The 20508-nt window shown below is 42.1% G+C and overlaps 1 protein-coding gene across 1 annotated transcript in view; it reads right to left on the minus strand.

Annotated features, from left to right (window-relative positions):
- PPIL2 (peptidylprolyl isomerase like 2) overlaps positions 1–20508 on the minus strand; it is a 185607-nt gene that overhangs the window by 118196 nt on the left and 46903 nt on the right. The window contains exons 7-8 of the mRNA XM_033954123.1: positions 15611–15702; positions 14763–14852 (exon numbers count right to left, since the gene is read on the minus strand). Of these exons, the coding sequence (XP_033810014.1) occupies positions 14763–14852; positions 15611–15702 (182 nt within the window). The remainder of the gene's footprint in view (positions 1–14762; positions 14853–15610; positions 15703–20508) is intronic.

Here is a 20508-nt window from a genome sequence, read left to right on the forward strand (position 1 = left end):
TGCCCACCACTAGATGTGCCATGTACCCTGTCCCAGCCTACCACTAGACCACCAGAGGGGGGACAGGGTACACCATTTGGTTCAGAATTTTTTTCTTGGTTTTTCCTCCTCTACAGGTAGGTGCGTCTTATGGTCAGGTGCGTCTTATGGAGTGAAAAGTACGGTAATCATGAATTTATAATGTATGTAACTAATGGGCAAGTCTTTATCTGCTGTCATTTACTGTGTTACAGCTGCCTGCTTCTGCCTAGGTGGCATACAACAAAAGGAAAGCTCTAGGGAGGCTGCAGGAAGCATATCAGAACCACTGCCAAGCCAGTGACCCCCATGTGTAGAGAAATGCATGTAAAGGTAGAATGGGAAAAGAGGGAGATATAGGAACTGGGGGAGGGGAAGGAGAAAAGATACCAGATCACAGCTATGAGACCCGGAACATCTGCTCTGTTTTACCCTCCCCTAACACTGGCCCTGCACTCTCAGTAAGGTGAACACATAGTCCCCTCCATTGCAAAATACTTTACACACACTTGTGCAAAAATAGTCAGAACCTTACAATACCACAATAGCACTAACTCCCAGGTCTCAAAAGAGCAACAACTTTATCTGTAAAAAGGTAGTATTAGAAATATTACACAGATCCTAAAACAGCAATATATCACTTAGCGAAGAAAAACCCCCAAACACAGCAAATGGAACTGCCACTTTACACAAATGACAGGCTAGCAGAAAAATCACACTTTGGCCTCACACACACAAAACAGAAAAATTCTCAATAAATATGAAACAAGGAACCACAGATCAGTAACAGAGATATGAAGGCAAAAATCTGAACTGAAAACTTTAAGGTTGACTCTGCATGTATAGCAATACTATAGAAATAGAAACAGATGTAATATCAGAGATGCATATTTCCAAAAGCTGGCATTTTCCATCAATAAATTCAAAATAAAATACTTTTCACCTGCTACCTGAAGTAGAGGTAGTTGAGTTATGGTTAGCATCTCAGGGAATGAATTCCAAAGCATATGAGCTGCTCCTGATAAGGCTCACTGATAGGGTCTCAGATCACATGATTTCCTTTGACATCTAAGGTCCTTAAGAGGACCTTAGATGTCTCAATTGTATATCAAAGGCTAACTTATTCTTTAGGTATGATCACTGTTTCTGGCTGAATATTGACTGGATAGAGTTTGACTACTGCTAAAACCTGGTAATACATTACCATATGCTTTCTGCCTTTGACTAGGTGAGATTTATGCAATTTCCTTTCCAGTTTACATCAGGGACATTTAATGGCCACCATTTCTGGGGAAATACAAGGGATCACTTGTGGGGCCTTTCTATTCTAAGGCCATTACTAAGTATGCATTCTAGGTCTTTTCATCCACATGGAGGAAAAAACAAGGCTTTCAGGAAACTCTCAGCAATCAGATTTCCTTCCAAAGTCATATAAGACCCTTCTGTTTTAAGGCTGCCTTTTATTAGAAAATGATTTGTTCATGATAGAGGTGTTATCTCAATTCCAACAATTTTGTTTTAAAACATCAAGTCTAGCCATGTGTTCCTTTTAATGGGATGGAGATTAGACCATCTGTGTGGATCCTAGTGCTGCCCGATTCACGATTCAAATTGGTTCACCAATTCACTTCGGGTGAATCGATTCGAATCGATTTAAATTTAAAAAAAAAATCAGCTTCCCGATTTGGACCCTCTCCCCTTGCCCCCTAAAGCAGGAGCGGCAGTGCTGCTCTTGCTGGCCGCTGCCGCACCTGTTTTAGAGGGCGAGGAGGGAGGGTCAGTCGGGAAGTGCTGCGTCCAGCTTCCCTCCTGACCTCCCCGAAAGACTGCGTCCCTCCCCGAAAGACTGCGCACCTCCCGGGAAGGCCTCCGTGTTTCCCCCTGGCCTCCCCGAACCGTTTACCTTACAGCTTCAGCCGAAGATCGCGGTTAAGTTTAAGTTTATTAATAAAATTTGATAAATCGCCTATTAGAATCACTAAGCGATGTACAAATCAAAAATATAGTAAGATAAAAGAGGTACACATTTAACAATACTCTTATGTCGTAAACAAACATGAGATTGGGAACGAAAGGATAAAAGTTACAATTTTCAATTGGGGTAGAAGAAGGGAAAAAACAAAAGGAAATGGGAAGTAAACCACAGCATTCTTAGGAATCTAACTCTGCATTTAAATATTGAAAGCGTCTTTAAATAAATAGGATTTTAAAAGTTTTTTAAATGTTAAAATATCTTTTCGTTACGAATGTATTGTGGAAGGGCGTTCCACCATAGGGGACCCGTCACGGAGAATATGTCTGCTCTTCTTGTACCAATGATTTTCAGGGAGGGGACTGAAAGAAGGTTCTGGCCAGCAGAACGAAGTGAGCGTTGGGAATTGTAAGGTATTAAGAGTCTAGATATGAATTGGGGTTCGTCGGAGGCCAAAGTTTTGAAGATGAGCAGTATTATTTTAAAGGTGATTCTGTGACTAATTGGGAGCCAATGAGAATCTATCAATAGTGGAGAGACATGGTCATATTTCCTGGCATTATATATTAATTTAATAGCGGTATTTTGGATCAATTGTAATCTCCTTTTTTCTTTCTGTGAGATATTAAGAAAAAGTGCATTGCAATAATCGAGTTTTGCTATTACTAGAGAATGGATTAGTATCTTAATGGAATTAGGGCTCAGGAATTTGGATATCGACCTAATAAGACGTAGTTTGAAAAAACAGTTTTTAATAGTGAGGGAAATATGATCATGGTAGGTAAGTTTTTCATCGATTACTACTCCAAGGATTTTAACTGAAGGGACTAAGTTTAGTGTAATGTTATTGAGGGTAAATGAATTTAACAGAGTTATATCTTTTCTCCAAGTAAATAGTACAGATTTAGTCTTCTTTATGTTGAGAGCTAATTTATTTGAATTAAGCCAGGTATGTATTATTTCCAGTTTGTGATTAATGGATTTGATTTCTTTGTCACATTTTGGATCTAAAGGATGTATAAGCTGAATATCATCAGCATAGGCGAATGGGGTGAAGCCTATGGATTGGCAAATGCTTAGCAGTGGGGAAAGAAATAGGTTAAACAAAAAAGGGGACAAGATGGATCCTTGAGGGATACCAAATGTAGAAGAATAAGTTTTGGACATATCATTATTGAACTTAACGGAAGAAGTACGATTAGTGAGATATGAAGTTAGCCAATTTAGGACATTGTCTGTAATGCCTATTGATTCTAGCCTACGTAACAGTAAGTCATGATCTATGGTGTCAAAAGCTGCTGAGATATCTAGAGAGAAAAGGATGACGGATTTATGATGGTCCAAATGATATTGAATGTTTGAAGTTAGTCCTATTAGTGAATATTCTGTGTTGTGAAATTTTCGAAAACCTGTTTGGTTTGGGTGTAATGCATTAGTGCTCTCTATGAAGTCGGAGAGTTGATTAAATATGAGTTTCTCTGTTAATTTCCCCAAGAATGGCAAGTTAGCTATTGGCTGATAGTTTGTGGAATCATTTATGCTAATTTTGTGATCTTTAATGATAGGGGTAATGATAGCGGTTTTCCAGAGGGAGGGGACAGTAGCTGTGATTAGACTCTCCTGAATTAGTGAGTGGATAAAAGGTCCAAAATGGGAAAAATATTTTTTTAAATAGTAAGATGGGATGATCTCAGATCCAGAATTCTTTAGGTTGACTTGTTGAAACAGAGATTCTATATCAGTAATTGAGGGGAGTTTGAAATTTGAACATCTAGCTGTAGGTACGGATTTTGTTTGGCTTGTACTAATTGTATTGCTTGTTATGTTTGAGGTAAAAGAATTACGAATATTGTTAATTTTTTGTGTAAAAGCATCAGCTAAGTCTTGTGCTGTTAATGTAGATTTGTGAGTAGTGTTATTTATTTTATTTTTTAAGTCTATTGTTTTTAGAATATTGAATAAGGTGGACGTCAGAGGAGGGGTGGGACCACAGCAGAGGAAACAGCTCAAAGCACTAAAGTGCAAAGAGCTGTAACCGCGATCTTTGGCTGCAGGCTGAAGCTGTAAGGTAAATGGTTCGGGGTGGCCCGGGGGAACACGGAGGCCTTCCTGGGGGGGGGTGCGCAGTCTTTTTTTGGGGGGGCAGTCCTTCAAGGGGTGAACAGGCCTTTAAGGTGGGGGGACAGGCCTTCAAGATGGGGACAGGCAGGCCTGGGGGGGCAGTCCTTCAGGGGGTGGTACAGGCCTTGGGGGGATGCAGGCCTTCAAGGGGGAACAGGACTTTAAGGGGGGAACAGGCCAGGGATGGTGGCATAGGCCTTCAGGGAGGACAGGCAGGCCTTCAAGGGGGGGGGACAGGCCTTCAAGGATGGGGGTGCAGGCCTTCAGGGGGAGACAGACCTTCAGGGGAGGGGGGCCCTGGTGTAGAAGTACACAGAGGGAAGGAAGGGGGGTTCAAAGAGATGTGCATATGCCGGACTTTGGGGGAGAAGAAATAATGGGTCTAAAAATAGAGGAGAGGGAGAGAGATGATGGACATTGGGATTTAGGGAGGGAAGGAACAGGGAGGGAGAGAAGTTGGACACAAGGGATGGTGTGGGGGGGATAGAGATACTGGATAGGAGGGTAGTTGGGAAAAGAAAGGTAGAGATGGTGGACCCTGGGGTGGTGGGGAAGGAGGGAGAGATGCTGGATGAAAGGGTAGTTAAGAAAAGATGGATCTGTGATGGAGATGAAAAAAAAAGAAAGATGCCAGACCTCCGGAGGAGGGAAGGGAAATGGAAGGGGAGGACAGAAATGGCAGATGGATGGTTAGAACGGAGAAAGAAGAAAGAAGAAGACCCTGGCAAGCAAGTTATCAGAAGACAACCAAAGCCTGGGACCAACAAGATTTGAATAATGACCAGACAACAAAAGGTAGAAAAACTAATTTTATTTTCCATTTTGTAATTACAATATGTCAGATTTGAAACGTGTATCCTGCCAGAGCTGGTGTTAGACCGCAAATGTGAGCTATGATTTAACAGAGATAGGAAAAGTATTTTTTGTTTGTTTATTTTGTTTACACCACAGCGCCAGTGTGGTTAGGAGAAGGCAAAGGGGGTGAAGAGGCTACAAAATAAACCCATCAGGATGTTTGAAAAAAACACCCAATTGGGCAGGAAAAATGAATCGAATCGAACCGAAAAACCAATTCAGTAGGCTGAATCGAATTGAATCAAAATTTTTTTTTCAGAATCGGGCAGCACTAGTGGATCCTAGTGCTGCCAATCATATCAAGAAACAGGGGTGGTGGTGGTATTTGGAGTTTCAATCTGTAGGTTAAAGTTTCTCATGATCACAAATCTAGAGAAGCTCAGGGTTACCTCTGTAACCAGATCTAAACTTCCTGCCAAACACAAGCAGCCAAACTAGTCCCTCATCTCCTAGCTGTATTAAGAGGAATTCTTACTCAAAATAGGTGGAGGTCATCCACTCTATGCAATTTGATTATTTCTTGGATCAGGACTACATTACATTGTTGTCTTCTATCCCGCCAATATCTTTCAGTTCTAGGCGATTTACAAAAGAATTGGCCTGGGCATTCCCAGGGAGATTACAAGGTTGATAGTTGGAAAATACATTAGGATCTGGAGAGTCGGGAAGGTTTAGTTAGATCAATTGACAAATTTCTTGAATAGCTTAGTTTTCAATTCTTTCCTGAAGGTTTTGTAGTTCGGCATTGTGGTCATCGGATTGGAGAGGTGGTGGTCTAGTCTTGCTGCTTGGGTTGCTAATAGTCTTATCATATAGTTTTTTGCTTTGTATGCCTTTTTGACTGGGGGTAGGTAACGTGTGCCTTTGTTCTCCTTGGTCTGGATGTGCTGTTCCTGATTAGGCGATTGTTTAGATAACTTGGTCCGTCTCCAGTTTTGGTTGAAGCAGAGGGTAGATCCAGTCAGTGGAACTCCCCCACTTTTGTACTGGCACCAACAAAAGTTTTCTGCTGAAATTCACTTAAAGTTAAGATTACTATTTGTTATCCTAAATTTAGGGTCTTAAATTAGATGCCTCAAGCTGAAAGTCACTGTGTAACTTGTAATTTGTTCCCCACCCTAAACCCAACCCTGTAGCAACCTATTTTTAGGATATAAAAGTAGAAACTCAGAGCCCTAATCAGTTTTTAAAATGAATTAAGGGTCCTAATGCTCAAAGTTAGACTCTTAAACTCTGTCAAATCATCTTGCTTTGAAATCTTTTTTTTATTAACCCCTCTAAAAAATACAAACAGTACAAAACAAGTCTTGGTACACAACCCAACAATATGTACTGACAGCACATAAATTAATTCCTTTCTGATACCCCTGTTTCCAACCCCCTCCCCCTTCTAGCCCATATAGCCCAAACCCCAAATTGTCATTCCAAAATAATTGAATAATAATCCCAAGCAAACAGCAACAGTGAAATGGGAAGTCCAATTTTTTATGACCTTCCCATCTCATACCTAAAATAGGATAAAAGAAAAAAAGCAAAGGAATAACCCCCCCACTGAACATCCAACCCATCTTCTCTGTCCCCTCTCAATGGAATGAGAGTACCCCCATCTCAACATAACCAACACATGAACCATTACATGGTTCCATTACAAAGGTAAGGATTAAGATCCTGGCCCTTGAGGATAGTACTCATACGTAAGATTCCCAAATATGCAAAAACAGCTTTTTCCTATGCTGTCCTACCGAGGCTCTGAGATTACCAAAGAGCTAGCTGGTGTAAACAATTTCTCCATGCCCAATAAGATGGGGAAGAGGATGATACCCAGGAAGAAAGAATGCATTTTTCCCCAACAAGGTAGCTTTGCAAAGGAATAATTTAGCACCCTTAGACTATATATTTCAAGAATTCCAGTTCAATAAACACATCTTTGGAGTATGTGTGACCTTCCAACCCAGTACTCAGACCAAAACACTTTGAATATTTCCCCCCCAAAAATTTTATGGTAGAACAATTCCACAAAGAATGAAAAGGGGGGGGGAATGGATTGGGACTTGTACAGTATATCGCCTTTTTGTAGTTTTACAACCACAATCAACGCTAGAACAAGCTAGAAGCGTGGACAACAAAGTGGCAGATGAATTTTAACATAAACAAATGCAAGGTGATGCATCTAGGAAAGAAAAACAAAGAACACGAGTATAGGATGTTGGGGGCGACATTAGCAAAATGCGAACAAGAAAGGGATTTGGGGGTACTGATTGACAGAACCCTAAAGCCTTCGGCACAATGCGCGGCAGCGGCGAAGAAAGCAAACAGGATGTTGGGCATGATTAAGAAGGGGATCACGAGTAGATCGGAAGATGTAATAATGCCACTTTATAGAGCAATGGTCAGACCGCAATTGGAATACTGTGTCCAACACTGGTCTCCATACCTCAAGAAAGATATAACTCTGCTGGAGAGGGTACAGAGGCGAGCCACGAAACTTGTCAAGGGATTGGAGAATTTGAGCTACAAAGAACGCCTTAGGAAATTGGGACTGTTTACCCTCGAGCACAGAAGACTGAGAGGGGATTTAATAGAGACTTTTAAAATCATAAAAGGATTTGATAAAATAGACCAAGAAGCAGCATTACTAACATTTTCGGATGCGACACGGACAAGAGGTCATAGACTGAAACTGAGTGGCAGCAGGTTCAGGACGAATATCAGGAAGTTCTTTTTCACACAGCGCGTGGTGGGAATTTGGAATGCTCTCCCGGAGGATGTTGTGGCAGAGATTACTGTTCTGGGATTCAAGCGCAAGTTGGATGCACACCTTCTTGCAAATCATATTGAGGGCTATGGTATATCTGGGTCTCCAATCAGGAGTACCTAAATGGGCCGCAGCGTGTGCGGATCACCGGACTGGATGGACCTCGGTCTGATCCGGTGAAGGCTTTTCTTATGTTCTTAACGCAGTTTACATACAGGTACTTCAAGCATTTTTCCCTCTCTGTCCCAGTGAGCTCACAATCTATTTCAGTGTCCCGCAAACTTTGTTGAGCTGAGGCATACTAAACGTAGTGTCTGGGGCTTGAGGCATCCGTAAGTGCACAGACATCGATGTTATCATGTTGACATCTGCGCGAAGGCCCTCCAGACGGGCCCTGAGCCGCCAATGGGAGGTGCCGGCAGGGAAGACAAATGGAGAGAAGGTGAAACGCTGGTGCTGTCTGATTACCTACAGGATGTGCCTCTCGCCGCGAGAGGCACTTCCTGTAGGCAGTCAGCCGGTGCCTTTCCTCCTCCCCAGCGTCTCATGGTACACCTGAAATTTCAGGAGGCACACTACTGTGCCGTGACACACTGTTTGCGATACACTGATCTATCTAATGTACCAGGGGCAGTGGATGATTAAGTGACTTCCCCAGGGTCATGAGGAGCAGCATAGGTTTGAACCCACAACCTCAGGTTGCTCAGGCTGTAGCTCTAACCACTACGTCACACTCTCTCCACAATTATTGTGACCCACTAGACATTTGGCGCATATAGGAGTCTCCAGGATTCCCTTCCCCCCCCAACATCGGTAAAGCTGGGACTGAGTAAAATAAGCCCTAAAAGTGACTCTATACCGACACTTCCTGAGGTCCGCACTAAGAACTAGTCTAGGTATAGCTGCTAAACTTCTGCTCACATCCCATCCTCTCAAAGGAAACCCCAGATCAGCTTCCCACCTGACCTTTAATTCCAAATATTCCCATGGCCTCACCAATTACCGTAAGGCTCTGCAAGTACTACATGTGGTGGGTCTATTGAAAGAGATGGAAATAGAAGTGAAAAACTCCCACAATTTTATCCTTAGATGAGCACTTAAATTCCCACCAACAAGTGACTGAACACAGTGTTTCAACTGGCAGCACGCTAACATGTCCCCCAACAAACAGACAAATGATCTTGCAAGACCTTAAAGGGGATTTATTTATTTAAAAATTTATATACTACCTATACTCTAAGCAGCTTCCATAAAATTGAACATTCATAAAAACTAAGATTTACACTCATTTCAAATGAAAACTAAAACTTCACTCACTCCCTACTAACAGTCTATTCATCACATAGATGATCATAAAGCTGCCTATCTGTAGATTTCAGCAACCAATACATGAGATTCTTATTTCATGAGGTCAAATATATCCTAAGTCAGTGGTCTCAAACTCAAACCCTTTGCAGGGCCACATTTTGGATTTGTAGATACTTGGAGAGCCTCAAAAAAAATAGTTAATGTCTTATTAAAGAAATGACAATTTTTAACGAGGTAAAACTCTTTTATAGTTTATAAATCTTTCCTTTTGACTACGTCTTAATAATAATATTGTAATTTAAGGCTAAAGAGATAGATGATCAAGAAACTGTTTTATTTTCCTTATGTGATTTTAAGAACATAAGTATTGCCTCTGCCGGGTCAGACTAGGGGTCCATCGTGCCCAACAGTCCGCTCCTGCGGCGGCCCTCCAGGTCCTTGACCTGTAAGTTCCCTCCACCTGACTTGTTTGTGCCCTAATCCTGAAGTATCTTGTATAGTACCCCTCTATCTATATCCTGTAATCCCTTTCTCCTTCAAGAAGTCATCCAAGCCCTTTTTGAAACCCATTATTGTACTTTGTTCTATCACCTTTCCTGGAAGCGCATTCCAGGTGTCCACCACCCTCTGAGTGAAGAAGTACTTCCGAGCATTCGTCTTGAATCTGTCTCCTTTCAGTTTTTCTGAGTGCCTTCTTGTTTTTGATATGCCAACAAAATTAACCCCCAGGCTGCCCACCAAACAAATCTTAATTTTCAATATCTGGGGTAAAAGCTAACTGCTTATTGTTTGTATTAATTGTATTTTTTTTTTTGCTGCCCTTATACACAGTGGTGCACTAAGCAAAGAAAGAGAAACTGAACAGCCACATTTCATTTGTAATAACTACTAAACAAAGCACATTATTCCTGGCACAGGAGGGTATAAAGGAAGAACAATACCATGCTGCATAAGGAGAGAAGTCTTACAAGAGGTCATTTCTATGGTTGACACTTGAGATATATCCTTAGCTGTGTGGTCAAGAATAATTGAAAAAATCCAAATGGGCCAATTACTCTTTATCTGTCATCATCTACTACATTAATAACCCAATCTGATACCAGTTAACGGATCTCTACTGTTTTGTGGTGTCAGGGGACATCATTGCAGGTATACCAGTATGCACAAAGGCCCCAATTTACTGAGTAGTGTTAAGGTTTTCTAGCTAATTAGAGAACTGCTGCTGTTCTAGGTGCAGAGAGGGGGACAAATGGCCTCCCTTCCCCTCACTGTGCTGAAGATTGCTGAGCATGCTGAAGCAAAGCCCTTTAAAAGGCTGGGAGGAAGATGGCTGCTGGTTGAGAAAATGGGGTGGGGCTTCCCACCAAAGAGAAACTGCTGCTGCTGCTGTTCTTGGTGCAGTGAGGGGAACAAATGGCCTCCCTTCTCCTCACTGAGCTGAAAAAGATTGCTGAGCACGCTGAAGCAAAGCCCTTTAAAGGGCTGGGAGAAGATGGCTGCCGGTTGAGAAAGGGGGTGGGGCTTCCCACCGAAGAGAAACTGCTACTGTTGCATGCATAGAATCTTCCCTACAAAATCCCGAGCTGGAAGCTTTTCAAAAGCCAGACAAAATGCTGGGTTTTGAAAAGCTGTCCGGATGCCATTTCTGGGTAAATCCAGACATCTGATAACCTTATACATGGGTGTCTCAATGTTTCCTGAAGTTCCCCTAGCTTTAGTTTAAATAATTTTTTTCACTTGATTTGTCAACATTTCTCAGGAAAGGCAGAAGCATGTTACATAAAAATAAAGTTCAGTCATAACAAAACAAATAAAGCAATACAAACTGATTTGACTCTAATGTCCTTTGTTTTACAATGTATCACTTCTGAGATCTTGTTTCCTATAGTACCAATTATCAGATTTCCTAGAAATGAGTAGAAATATCCAGATTCTCCTACTGTTCTTCTGAAGTTATTGTTTTGCTGACAGCAAAGATGCTATGTCTGCTTTCCAGGACACACTGAATCAGCAATTGCACTGTTTGTGGTCACATACAAAAAGCCTCATTCTGAGTGTCCATGACCAACATTGAGCCTTTGCTGCTACATTCCTGGTGCTGTGCCAATGCTGACTCAAGATCATTCATGCTGACTCTCTTTGAGTGCTTTGCATGACCTTACTGTGTTACTGGAAAGACAATGTATCATGTACCAGGCACCCTTTAAAACTTTACTGAATAAGTTATCCCTGCCACACACCACAGGGAGAAGAGGCGGAGTGGCCACCATCACAAAGACCGCTGCCACACCAAAACTGATACACTATCAACGCTCCCACCCTAGAGGCTTATGCCACAAACACAAAATTGCTTTCATTCTACTCTACAGAGCCCCACACTCCCCAACAGAAGCTCTAGAGTCCCTCCTCGAATTCATCACTGAGCTATCCATCTTACACAAACATGTGACCATCCTGGGAGACTTCAACTTCCCAGACTACCCCGCACCTCAGGAATGAATGACAGCTTCCTCTCCTCCCTCACCGACCTGGGATTCCACCAAGCAGTAAACACCCCCACATACTCAGCAGGCAACACTTTAGACTTAATCTTCACCCATGGGGACCTGACTGCAGAGCCTCAACAAACAATCTGCACCACTACACTTGTCCCATGGTCAGACCACCACCTCACTGAGTTCTAACTCCCAACTGAAACTACCCTAACCCCGCTGAAAGGCCCTATCCCATCCCCCCAACATCGAATCCCCAGCTGAGTCAACCCTATAATCATGGCCGCAGGCATTCGCAATCTAAACAAAACCTGCACCCAACACCCACACTCCATTGATCTAGAAGCTAACACTTGGCACTCCAACATCCAGTCCCTCTATAACAGCCTCCCTCAAACAAAAACAACACAAATAACCAACAACAAAACACCTCCCCCTGGTACACCAGCGACCTCCAATCCATAAAGAGATCACTGAGGAAAGCAGAAAGAACCTGGATCAAACACCCAAATTCAGAATCCAAAACTAACTGGGAAAACACAGCCACTACCTACAAAGCCGCCATCCTAGAAGCAAATAAAGCCTACTACTCTCACATCCTACAGAAAATCCCAGCTAGGTCCAAACAACTGTTTGCTCTTACAAACCAACTCTTCACCAACGCCCAAGGAAAAAAACAATCCAACTGAACTTGATAGTTCGGATTTCTTCCAGTCCAAGGTACAAACCATCTGCAATAATCTTGACACCATCACTAGCACGAACCCCCCCACCAGCATACCCCCAACCTAACCCCAATACTCCATCCTTTATCACCCTATCCCAATTTCACATGGCCACCCATGCTGAAGTTCTCGAAACCCTGAGAGAACTCAAGCCCTCTGGCACTATCCTCGACCCCTGCCCAGCCAGCCTCCTACTATCTATACAAGACACCATGGCAGAATCTATCCTCCCTATCATTAACTCCTCCCTCTCCAAGGGGACAGAACCACTCAGCTGGAAGTCGGCTATTATCAAACCCACACTCAAGAAACCCACCCTCGACCCCAACGAACCCGGCAACTACCGACCAGTCTCCAACCTCCCATTTGTCTCCAAACTGCTAGAATGCATAGTGCCCCATATCCTTACATAGAAGGACATGCGGCCCTGTCTCCTGCACAATCTGACTTCCGAAAAGGCCACAGCACAGAGTCAGTACTCCTGGATATCATAGATGACAGTTGGTCAATACTCGACAAAAGCAGCGATGCCCTACTGGTCATAAGAACATAAGAATTGCCACTGCTGAATCAGACCAGTGGTCCATCATGCCCAGCAGTCCGCTCACGCGGCGGCCCTCTGGTCTAAGACCAGCACCATAACTGAGACTAGCTCTACCAGCGCACGTTCTGTTCAACAGAAACTTGTCTAACTTTGTCTTGAATCCTTGGAGGGTGTTTTCCCCTATAACAGCCTCTGGAAGGGCGTTCCAGCTTTCTACCACTCTCTGGGTGAAGAAGAACTTCCTTATGTTTGTACGGAATCTATCCCCTTTCAACTTTAGAGAGTGCCCTCTTGTTCTCCCTACTTTGGAGAACAACCTGTCCTTATCTACTAAGTCTATCCCCTTCAGTACCTTGAATGTTTCGATCATGTCCCCTCTCAATCTCCTCTGTTCGAGAGAGAAGAGGCCCAGTTTCTCTAATCTTTCGCTGTACGGCAGCTCCTCCAGCCCCTTAACCATCTTAGTCGCTCTTCTCTGGACCCTTTCGAGTAGTATCGTGTCCTTCTTCAGGTACAGCGACCAGTGCTGGACGCAGTACTCCAGGTGAGGGCATACCATGGCCCGGTACAGCGGCATGATAACCTTCTCTACTTGACCTTTGACACTGTCGACCATCACCTCCTCTTATCCAGATTCTGTGACCTCGGAATCAAGGACTCAGCTCTCTAGTGGTTCACCTCTTTCCTTCACCAAAGAACCCAAACAGTCCTACTAGGGCTGACCAAATCTGACCCCAAACCTATCAAATAAGGTGCCCTTCTATCCCACCTCCTTTTTAACCTCTACATCAGACCTGTCCTAGACATAGCCCAGAAGTACAACATCAAAATTCACTCTTACGCCGATGACATCCAGCTACTCCTACCACTAGGCGAAAACCGATCATCCCAAATTGATAACCTCCAACTCTACCTCTCTGACATGAAAACCTGGATGTCAAACAACAAACTACAGCTGAATGCCTCCAAAACCGAACTCATGGATTAGGGAAAAAAGTACCAAATACACACGCCCAACTCTATCATGGGACTCCACCTCACTAACAGCATCAGATCAGATACACAGCCTAGGAGTAACATTAGATGGCCACCTGTCCCTGTCCATCCACATATCTCAAATAGCCTCCCCTCCTTCTACTACCTCCGCCAACTGAGAAGAATCAAACCTTACATCTCCAAACCTGACCTAGCTCAACTCTTCTACACCTATGTTCTCTCCAAGATGGATTAATGTAACTCTCTATTAATGAAATGGCCAAAAAAGATCTCAAACGCCTCCAGCATGTACAAAAAACAGCAATCCGCCTCCTACACAACCTCAACTACCATGATCATATCTCCCCAGCCCTCTGCGCAGAGCACTGGCTCCCGATCAACCAACGCTGTGCTTTCAAGGCCCTTGTGATAGCACATAAAAAAATCTACGCCACCACCCCAGCATATATAGGATCCAAGCTAACCCTGTACACCCCCACCCGCCTCCTCCGCTCTGAAACAGAGAAACGCCTATGTATCCCCTCAGGAAGATCTCTCCTTTCAGAAACCTCCCGCAAAAGCTCCTACAGCCACTTCATCCCCCATCTCTGGAACCAACTCACCCCACAAATCAGACTACAGACTCTCTGATGACCTTCCGGAAAGAAATAAAGACCCTCCTCTTCAACTGAAATGCTAACTGCAAACTACCCCTTGACCCCCTTATATTCCCCCTCCTTTCTGCACTCTCCTGTACTTAAGTTGCAGTATAGTCTTTGAACTGTCCAAAATGTTTTCCATTGTGAATGTTGGCTTGTAACCCATTCTGAGCTACTGGGAGGACGGGATAGGAATCGAAATAAATAAATAAATGTAAAATAGCAAATAATCCTTTTAAGAGTGACCTATCAGAAAACAAGATGCTACCTTGTTGACAACATCATAGAGTTATGACATTTTTTTTTAAAGATTGGACTTGGCTCCTAGCAGGGCTTACCTGAAGAATGATTATGTCCTGCCGTGTAAAAGGTTCATCTGTCAGGAGGTCCTTATAGCTTTTTGGTTTAATGTTTAACTGTTCAATTGCCTAAATACAAATAATGGAAATGAAAAGCAAAGAACTGGATATAATAAAAACAAAAAAAAAAAAAAAGACAGAATGAAGAAATTCTTTAAAAGAATTAAATAATAAAGCAGAAAGTTAAAAAAAACTCAACTAAATGGCTAATTCTAAATTTCTCACATCAGATTCTTAATTGAAAAAAATAGCAATAAATAGCAATATCCACTGGATCAGAGTTGTTCTACAGTTGCCACACTGCCCAGTTCCAGGAAGGAAACTTAAAAAAAAACAGTTTAAAACTTATATCGTGAAGTAGTAGTGTGGTATTTATAGTCCCCAATTCTACCAACTGAATCAGTGCTGCATATCCTATAATGCACCAGGATGGTTTGGCCAGAAATATAGGACTGGTCTGAAATCCCTCTCTTGAAACTGGGTAACTTGGCAGCTCTGCAGTTCATTCATTTTGGCTTATGCAGAGTACCAGCATGAGCAGATGTGCTGCATTAATTCCACAGATGAGCCCTGGCTTACTACAAATTGGAAGGACAGTTAATACATTTAAATACCCATAGAAGTATTACAAAGAAAAGGGGGTGAGGAGTAGGGGAAAAAAAAGAAGGCGAATGTAGGGTGGCAAAAGCAATTCTCAGCTGTATCTGGCAGCTGCAGTGCTGTATGTTTTTAACTGTGGCTGGACAGTGGAAGAACGCATCAGCTCTAATCATGCAATCCCAAATCAAGTCTGTATATAGATATTTGTCATACAGTAGAGAACCTACCTCATTAGCATAGACATTTCCTGATGTTTTTATGGCCACTATATGAGAGTTATTGGTGAAGACTGTAAATAGCACTGGACAATGATATTTACCTTAAACAGAAAACAAAAAATAGGATTTGTTAAAATGAGTCAAACTCTCAGTCACTGACAGTGCTAGCAGGAGAAAGGAATACTGAGATTATGTTGAATCTTTTTTTATTGGAACATGGATGTTTTTGTTACATAGAGTTTTATGGACCCCAACACATTTACAAAAAGTAGATAGCACTAGATCCAATAGATGCTGGCATTGTAAAATAGAAGTTGGGACATTAGATCATTTAAATTTTTTTTGTCCCTGTATAAATTAGTTCTGGAAACTAATTTGGCCCCAAATTAATAAATTATTAGAGAACCATGTAGGACTCTCATATGTCACTATCTTATTTGGTACAGCAATGAGAACTCAGAGTCCGATTTCTGCAAATAATAAAAAATTATTATTAATACTGACATGGGTCGCCATGCAACAAATTACTCAAAATTGGAAAGACTATACTAAATTAAATTACACATTTTGGTGGAATTCAGTTTGCCATATATATAAAATGGAAAAAACGATTGCATTACAACAGGGGAATATTCATAATTTTAAAAAAATATGGGGACCATTGGCTAGTTTCTCTAATGATCAGATATCTTAGCACATGGATAGAATATATAGGGGGGTAGGGAGGGTAATTCAATTTATTATATTTGGATGTAGGAATACTGATAAAAAAGGGTATATTTACTTTATAATATAAGAGTATTTGAATGTAATTCAAGTGTTATGAAATAATTGTATTTAATATGTATTTTTTCACTTGATGTAAGAAATGAAAAAGAATAAAGATTTATTTAAAAAAAATGATAAATATGATTAAAAATTTTTATAGGATGTCTAATTATAGTAAGGATTATATAAGATATATTGTATGTACAATATGTTATAGATATATCAAGTGTATACTTAAGATAATTATATGAATCTTTACGACACACTTGTTGTTATATGAAATCAATAAAAAAAAATTTTTTTTAAAAAAAAGGAAAACAGAATTCAATAAACAGTCAAGAAAGTTGTATAATGATTCAATATTTTTGTCTTTCTAAAAAATCAACTTCTAATTCTTTCTTTACTCTTCCCCAACCCTCCCATCCCTCAATTTTAACCTTTATAGTTCAACAATGTCTATTGATAACTGCACCATAATACAACCAAATAAAAGAGCAATACCAATTTTTAAAAATGATATACTATGGCATAACAAGTGGCCTGTGCATTAAAAAAACCATACAAAGTGGTAGTCTTGTCCACGTACAATTAAAGAAAGCACAGTGAACTCAAAAAAGCAGTATCATTTGTCATAAATATCAACTTACAAACCCCCCTAATCTTCATCCCCCCCTTTCCTCCCCAATCCCATATAACCCAACCAGTATACAGGCAGTGTCTAAGGATGGAAAAGATAACAACATAACTCCATTCTGTTCAAATTGAAAATAAAAGTAGAAACCATATAGTTATAACCAGTGTTCCCGCTAAGCTGCGCTGGCCTGCGCTCGCGCACAAAATATTACATCGCAGCGCACAAGTTTCTCTTCACAGCGCACACACGCGTCGCAAAGGTAAGGGGAGGTAAGGTAAGGGGACGCATTGGGGGGATTGCACTTCCCCACAATTGCCATGCTTCGGTTCCTCTTCTTCCTTCCTTCCTCCCCCCCCCCCCCCGCGGGACCCTGCGGCACCATCAACTCTTACTCCCTCTAATGTCGGCCCTGCAGCTCCAGACTTCCTCGCACCTTCTCCTCCCCCTTTGGATCGCTATTATTTTAAATGTTATAGCCGCGGAGCTGTATCCATCAGTGGAGATGTCTAACCTCGGCCTGCCCCGGAACTCTTACTGCAACAGTGACTTCCTGTTCCTGCCTAGACGGGCGGCTGCTGCAGTAAGAGTTCCGGGGCAGGCCGAGGTTAGACATCTCCACTGATGGATACAGCTCCGCGGCTATAACATTTAAAATAATAGCGATCCAAAGGGGGAGGGGAGAAGGTGCGAGGAAGTCTGGAGCTGCAGGGCCGACATTAGAGGGAGTAAGAGTTGATGGTGCCGCAGGGTCCCGCGGGGGGGGGGGGGGGGAGGAAGGAAGGAAGAAGAGGAACCGAAGCATGGCAATTGTGGGGAAGTGCAGAGCTGCAGGGAAGAGTGTTGCGGTACCCAGCTGGAGGGAGAAGGAAGATGAGGGAGGGAATTAAAGGAGATGCCAGGGCTTGGAGCGTAGGAGGAAGGTATGCCAGTCTAAGGGAAAAGGAAGGGGGAGATGTGAGAGCATGGAGGGGGAGCGAAAGATGGAAGAAAAGGAAAGGAGAGAGATGCCAGAGAATCAGGGAAGGGGAGATACCAGACTATGAGGAGAGGTGTGGGAGAGGGAAGGCGAGGAGAGAGATGCCAGACCAATGGGGTGAAAGGAGAGATGGAAGGGGGAGGCATACAGTTTCTGGAAGGGGCATAGAAGGAGAGAAGATGCCATATAGGGGAAGAGAGACGGCAGACAGTGGATGGAAGGAAGAGAGTTACAAGAAGATGAGGAAAGGAGAAACCACAGAAGACAAAGGTAGAAAAAAATTTCTATTTATTTATTGCTTTAGGAGACATGTGTCACTGTTTCTGTGAAGCATTGTATGCAGAGTCCAGCTTCTTGCTGGTTCAATTTAACCTTTGTCTATGTATTTTTATTTTATCCCCCCTTTTACAAAACTGTGAAGCGTTTTTAGCACCAGCCTTGGTGGTAGCAGCTCTGATGCTCAGAATTTTATGAGCATCAGAGCTGTTACCTCCGTAGCTAAAATCCACACTACAGTTTTGTAAAAGAGGGAGGGGTTAGTTTGTGATTACATATTCCTTACTAGGCGAAGGTGTTTTCTGTGTTCTGTGTGTTCGAAAGACATGGTTTTCTGTTAGGATTGACGGTGTAGGATTGATCTGTGCTGGTCTGGCTTGTTTAGTTTTACAATGGGTGTATTGATGTACTGCTCACTGCAATATGTAAGATGCTGCCTTTTCCTAGGTACTCATGTGTGACGTGTGGTTTGTTACTAAAAATCATGTTTTTCTTACAGATGGGGGGGGGGTGCCAAAAAATGATGGGCCCCGGATGTTACATATGCTAGGTACGCCACTGTATGTAAAGATACCAGAAAGCTGGCGTAGCAAAAACTTCTAAGTTTTGAGTATTTAACCCTCCCACAATCTCACGGGCACTCGTTTCAAGTTTATTGAGATTTTGATTTAAACGCAATATCAAATATTTTCAATGCGTATAACAAAAATAAATTTGGGGAAATAAATAAAACCATTTGAACCAGTGTTCCCGCTAAGCTGCGCTGGCGTGCGCTGGCGCACAAAATATTACATCGCAGCGCACACGTTTCTCGTCACAGCGCACGATCGGAAGAGGCGTACGGCAGATGGCAGGGCGGCGAGAGGAGAATCGGGCGAGTTGGCTCATAACTTGCTGGCGCCCGATATTTTTGGCTCACGGTGAAAAAAGTTTGCTCACAACACCCGCCCGCTTAGAGGGAACACTGGTTATAACACAGGTTTAATCAATATTTATGAATATAACACATGTTTGATTTTTTTTTTTTATTACAATATTTGTGAGAAGGGTGGGTGGGGAGGGAGATAATTTATGTATTTAAGATGATAACAGAATGAATTTCAAGTAATGTGTATGATTCAATTGATGTAATATTGTATACTTGATGTAAGATGAAAAATGAATAAAGAATTAGGAAAAAAAATAAAATAAAATAAAAGAAGAATATCAGGAAACTAATAGCATCCACTGCTGTCCAGTGAGAAATAGTTGCTAAATAACTGTCTTCAAACAACCCAGATCCCCTCCCTCCCTCCCTTCTATCCCCTGCCCAGAAAGTAAACTCCTTGGGTATGTGAATGAAAGAAAAGTAACCAAGTTTTCGGTGATAACATTAAAACATATTCAGAATCTGGCTCTGTGCTCTCTGTAAGAGGGATTATAAATATGGGATCTCTTCGGCATTTGGCCTGCCCCCGCACCACTTACTGAGTGACTGACGTCACTTCTCGCGAGTCCCGCAAGAGCTGACGTCGGCCATTCAACGGGCAGTGCAGGGTCTGGCCGGATGCCAAAGAGATCACGGCTGCCCTGTACCACTGGGGATTTGCTGTCCGCCATCCAGGGGGCTCCTGAAAAGGTACCGGGGGTGGGGGGAATGATTGACAAAGGCAGGGGAGGTACCAGAAGATAAGCCGCGGCTAATACCATGGGGCGGCTTATCTTCCGATTTTTAAACATAGGCCACCCTTTTTTGCGGCCTATATATGGGTGCAGCCTATATGCGGGGAAAATACAGTGTATATATATATATATATATATATATATATATATAAAAAACATATAAAGTAATACATTTAAAACAAAAACATTATCACAATACCAGCACACAGACTAAAACAAGTAGTGTGCATTAAAAACAGCTAGACACCTTGCATAAAGGCTTCCTTTAAAAAAACAAAAAAACAAAAAAACCAGGCTTTCAAAAATTTCCTGAAAATGTAGCAAGACTTCCTCTAAGCATAATAACCTGTCCAATGAATTCCATATGTAGGAAGCAGCAACCCAGAAAGCCCTACTGCGAGTAGTAGCAAATTACCTAGCTTTCTTTAACAAATTTGTATTAGCAGAACATGGAGATTGCATTGGAAAGTCACCGGTCAACACATCTAGAAGCTGAACCTTTTTTTTTTTTTTCCAATTCTTTATTCATTTTCATATCTCATAACAAGTATACAATAATCATTCAATATTCATACAATTCACTTGTATACT

Source organism: Geotrypetes seraphini, chromosome 8 (genome assembly GCF_902459505.1).
Source record: "Geotrypetes seraphini chromosome 8, aGeoSer1.1, whole genome shotgun sequence".
Taxonomy (NCBI): domain Eukaryota; kingdom Metazoa; phylum Chordata; class Amphibia; order Gymnophiona; family Dermophiidae; genus Geotrypetes; species Geotrypetes seraphini.